This window comes from Actinia tenebrosa, unplaced genomic scaffold (genome assembly GCF_029948245.1).
Source record: "Actinia tenebrosa isolate PJP-AT-01 unplaced genomic scaffold, QUT_ActTen_1.0 PGA_scaffold0__85_contigs__length_37466705, whole genome shotgun sequence".
Taxonomy (NCBI): domain Eukaryota; kingdom Metazoa; phylum Cnidaria; class Anthozoa; order Actiniaria; family Actiniidae; genus Actinia; species Actinia tenebrosa.
Window position 1 is genome coordinate 29,098,980 of NW_028292569.1, and position 4,918 is coordinate 29,103,897.

General features: G+C 40.5%; 1 protein-coding gene across 1 annotated transcript; it reads left to right on the plus strand.

Annotated features, from left to right (window-relative positions):
• The first annotated feature begins 828 nt into the window (after window positions 1-828).
• On the plus strand, window positions 829-2,151 carry LOC116286328 (uncharacterized protein F54H12.2-like). Its single transcript, XM_031692802.2, has one exon. It carries the CDS (start codon window positions 829-831, stop codon window positions 2,149-2,151), a length of 1,323 nt encoding a protein of 440 aa, XP_031548662.2.
• Window positions 2,152-4,918: the final 2,767 nt, after the last annotated feature.

The window sequence follows — 4,918 nt, forward strand, 5'->3', positions numbered from 1 at the left end:
ACTCTTCAGTGCAGAACATTGTAGACGCCATGAACAATCTAATCGACAACACAAGGCATAAAGATAAAGTGAGGTTTTCTTACGACACACTAACTCGAAAAATAACGATTCATCTACTAGATAACCGTTCAATCTTTTTCAGCGATATTGGAACTACGCTCGGATTCACAAAAGAAAAATTGATCTCCGAGACTACCACCGCCTCACGAGAAGTGGATTGGACTTAGGCTTTCATACCCTCTAGGTCTACTGTCAGCAGAAAACAATTCGAAAGTATCGAGGTCAATATTAAGCGCGACACAGGTGAAAAAATCTCATTGAAACTGGAAGAGTGTTGTTAACACTTCATCTCCGCAGAGCCTCACCGTACTTTCATTAAAGAGTAAAGATGCCTCATCCACGTTCGGAACATTACAAGAATTACTACCTTGAACAAGCTCAGCAGAAAGGAGGTAATCTCTCTGCCTTTCGCGGTGCTACGGTTCAACAGGGTTATGGATTAGGGTCTATCCTAAGAGGTCTTTATCGATGGGCAGTTCCCCATTTATCTTCCGGTATGAAAGCTGTAGGCCGTGAAGCCTTGAGAGGAGTTCTGAATGTAGCTCAAGATGTCTTAGAAGGTCAAGATTTGGAGGATTCTACAATGAAGAGAGTCAACGAAGCCGGAAAGAGATTAACGAATACCCAGAATGCCTCAGGAGCGCAAACAGGTGCCGGTCAAAAAGGTAGAAAGAGAAAGACCCCAGCTAAAAACGCCAGTTCACCTCCAGCCAAGAAGCAGAGAACATCAAAAGCGAAAAAGACGCCGTACAACTTCTTCCAATAATAATGGCTCACCCGACTCGATCTCAGCATTGCAGTAAATCGGAGTTGGATTTATTCCTGGCTCCGAGTGTGCAGACTAACATTGAACGAGGACAGTGGATTGAATATTTTTCTGTCTCAAACATTACCGATTCTGGTCCTATCGAATTTAACGTCTCAGGCAGTGGAGATGAGTTTACCGACTTGAGACAAACTTGGGTGTATAACAAAGTAATGATTACCAAAGCTAATGGAGCCGATCTAGCCGACGACGATAAAGTGGGACCCGTCAATCTCTTCCAACAGGCCATGTTCAGTCAAGTGGATTTGACTATCAACGATAAAATGATATCAACGTCTACCAACACCAACCCTTATCGAGCTATGATCACCACCCTCATGACTTATGGATCTGATGCTAAGACCTCTCAACTTGGAGCAGAACTCTTTGTAAAAGATACGCCAGGGAAAATGGATGCTGTGGATCCTTTAGCTCTAGCTGCTAATCGAAATTATGGTTTACATACCCGATATAAACACATCAAGGGGAGTTCTCCCTTTGAACTCATGGGACCTTTACATCTAGATCTGTTTTGTCAAGACCGGTTACTGCTCAACGGAGTGACGCTACGTATCAGACTCAATAGAAGCAAGAACAGTTTTTGTCTCGTCTCTTCAGAAGCGGATGCCAATTATAAGCTGGTTATCTTACAGTCCACGTTGTATATCCGTAAAGTAAAGATTTACGACGATCCTTTCCTGGGTATTGCTGCTGCTTTAGAACAGGCACCTGCCCTCTACGCCATTCGAAGAGTTGAATGCAAAGCCATGTCCATTTCTACGGGTCAAATGTCTTTCTCCCCCGACGATGTCTTCTTAGGATCTATTCCTAAACGGATCATTCTGGGCTTGGTAGAAAACACAGCCTTTAACGGTTCATTCAACAGAAACCCTTTCAATTTCCAACACTTCAAAGCAACTCAAGTTGGAGTCTACGTCAATGGCGAAAGTTACCCCATGAAGGCATTGCAACTCAATTTTGATCAAAACTTGTACCTCCCAGGATATATGAGCTTGTTTTCTGGTACGGGAAGTCTGTTTCATAACCAAGGCAATCAGATCAGTCGCGAGGATTACCCCAACGGATATACACTGCTCGCCTTTGATTTGAGCCCCGATCTTTCCGCTGGACCTCACATTTCCCCTATAAAGCAAGGCAACCTTCGCATCGGCATTCAGTTTGCAGAACCCCTGCCTGTGACAGTCAACTGCATCATCTACGCCGAGTTTGATTCTTTAATTGAGATTGATGAGAATCGAAACGTGACTTTTAACTGGTCGAGTTAAACATGAACACGAGACAGATTGCGGTAGTATTAAAAAGAGATCCCATCACCAACCCTATCTTTCAAGGAGTTTTCCCGTCAGACCAACTGCCGAACAAGATCAAGCATTACCCAGCAGCCTTTGTAGCCAACGTCGACCCTAAAGGACGCCCCGGTTCTCATTGGTGTGCGTTTTATTTCACTCAAGATAAAGAGGGGGAATTTTTTGATTCCTATGGATTGAAGCCTCAAGAGTACAGTCAACACTTTCTTCAGTTTTTAGAAACCAATAGTTATCGTTGGACTTATAATCATCAAGACTTTCAAAGTCTAAATTCTAATGTGTGTGGACATTATTGCTTGTATTATGTAATCAATCGTTGTCGTAACGTATCCATGAAAACTATTGTTAACCGATTTAGTAAAAATACAAGAAAAAACGATCGTTTAGTGTATTATTTTATCACTAAGTATTTTGGATACTTATACAAGTATCTTAGGAAAAGGCTTGTCAACCATCAAAGTGCCAGACAAAAATTAATAAACACCATGTAACGATCAAACTAGTATTTTATTTGTTCTCACTACAGCTACACACAGTTATAGAGCAAAATTAAGCCATTGTTGACGCATCTGTTTCTTAGGGTTACGCGTTGCACTTCGTATAGGACCTTTTACGGTTTTTCTTCCCCTCAGGGGTGTGGTAGGGGTAATCCATTGGTCATCTTTTTCTACTCCTTCTGATATAGGGTTAGGCCTTGCTTTAAATTCTCTGAGAGCGGTTCTTCTCCTTTCATTTCTGACCAGATCTTCTGGAGCATTCATCTTGGCAAGTCCTTTAGCAAACGTTTCCCATCCAAGAGGGTCAATACCTTTGCGCGCTCGTAAAAAATCCCCCACTAGATCTCCAATGTGTGAACCAGACAAGGGCTTATCTTGGTAAATCAACTGGCCACTACGATCCCACTTCATGATATTAGGGTGTTCACGAATCTTGTTTTGATTAAGAGTTTCCCCCTTCCTTTCAAGGTCTTTGGTAAAGCCCTTAAAATATCTCGTTCGATCTTATCATCTTCTTCCTGCTCTTGTGGTTCTAAGGAGGGTTTCTCTTGTTCTTTCACTTCACTTGGGATCGGAGAATCCAGTTTCACCTTCAAGGGATGATCTTTCCGCTGATTGTAATACGTCAAGTAATTTTGCAAATTCTGAACATATTCCCGCACTTTTTCTTCATCAGTTAATTCTTTGCTTTTCAAGACATCTTGAATATCATGATCCAAATCCTTGAGTCTGGAAGTCAAAGGTGTGGTGTTGACTTTTTGCCTTTGTTGCAATCTCTCCAAAGTCTGTTCAGGGACCAGAACCATCTTTCTGGTATGATTCATTTTACAAAAATTGTTCAAAGACAGCTAAGGCAGGTGGGAGTAATACAGATAGAAAATTACCTCCTTTCTGGATCAAAACCTTTCGATTCTCTGGTAACGCTAATTCTTTATCCACTAATTTCAGCAAAGGAGTTTTAAACTCGGTCAATTTAGCTTTTTCCTTTAGAGTGATAGGTACTGTAGATTTTAACACATTATGCACACACTCGCAAAGAGTCTGGATTAACGAATCGTCAGCTTCTTTCAGGATAGATTTCACTTGGTTAGGTTTACTAGTAGAGAATACCTTCAAGTGATGGTAGTTGTTTCTCGCACGGCGACTCATGGTCAACTGAATAAACTTCCTTGAGTGCTGATCTTTTTATCCCTACTTGACGTAAGCGTATTGCGTATCGTCCGGAAAGATGTTGGTTCGTAATCGAAAATCCTCTAGGGTCTGGGGCTTGAGATCACAGAATAAGTACCCCCGAAAAGTTTCCCCGAAAAAATATCGAGCAACCTCTTCTGCTAGAAGAAAAATATCTAACTGTACGCAAAAAAATAACGTGCAAAGGTTGAGCTAAAAAATAAATATCATGCAACCAAAGATCCTGGAACCCCCCTCCCCCCCCTCATCAATTATCTAATGGTCCATCCCTAAAAGCCAAGTGTAATGACAACGGATTCAGATGATGAAAGGAAAAGACACGAAAAAGCAAGATGCCACGAATGTTGCAAGTGGGGTTTTGTCAAAGAAGCAAATGAACTAAGTGTAGATAGTTATTACCAAAACTAATTTTCTGTGTTGCTAGCTTTATAAAGAGAAGTTACTCAGTATCATTATCATTAAAGTGTGACCCGCGAGGTTTTGATGTCTCGTTCGCCCGACTTAACTGTCTTATATTGATTCAATCGAATCCCCTAAAGGATGAGTAGAAACCTCCTCCATAATCTGAAAATAATAATAATTATGATTATGATTATGATTATGATTATGGTGATGATGATTGATGATGTTGATGATGATTGATGATTTTGATGATGATTGATGATGTTGATGATGATTGATGACGTTGATGATGATGAGGATGATGATGGTGATGATGATTGATGACGATGACGATGACGATGATGATGATGATGATGATGGTGATGATGATGATGATTGATGACGATGACGATGATGATGATGATGATGATGATGATGATTGATGATGATGTTGATGATGATTGATGATGGTGGTGATGATGACGACGACGATGAAGATGATGATGATTGACGATGATGATGATGATGATGATGATGACTATAAGAGTTGGAGCACCTTAAGAGCTTAGGTCTGGGCATCCAGAAGTACATACTGCCATAATAATAATGATAATAATAATAAAATAAATAAATAAATAAATAAATAAATAAATAAA

Coding starts and splice junctions, on each gene's coding strand:
- LOC116286328 (XM_031692802.2), top strand. CDS start 829: ATGGCTCACCCGACTCGATCTCAGCATTGCAGTAAATCGGAGTTGGAT.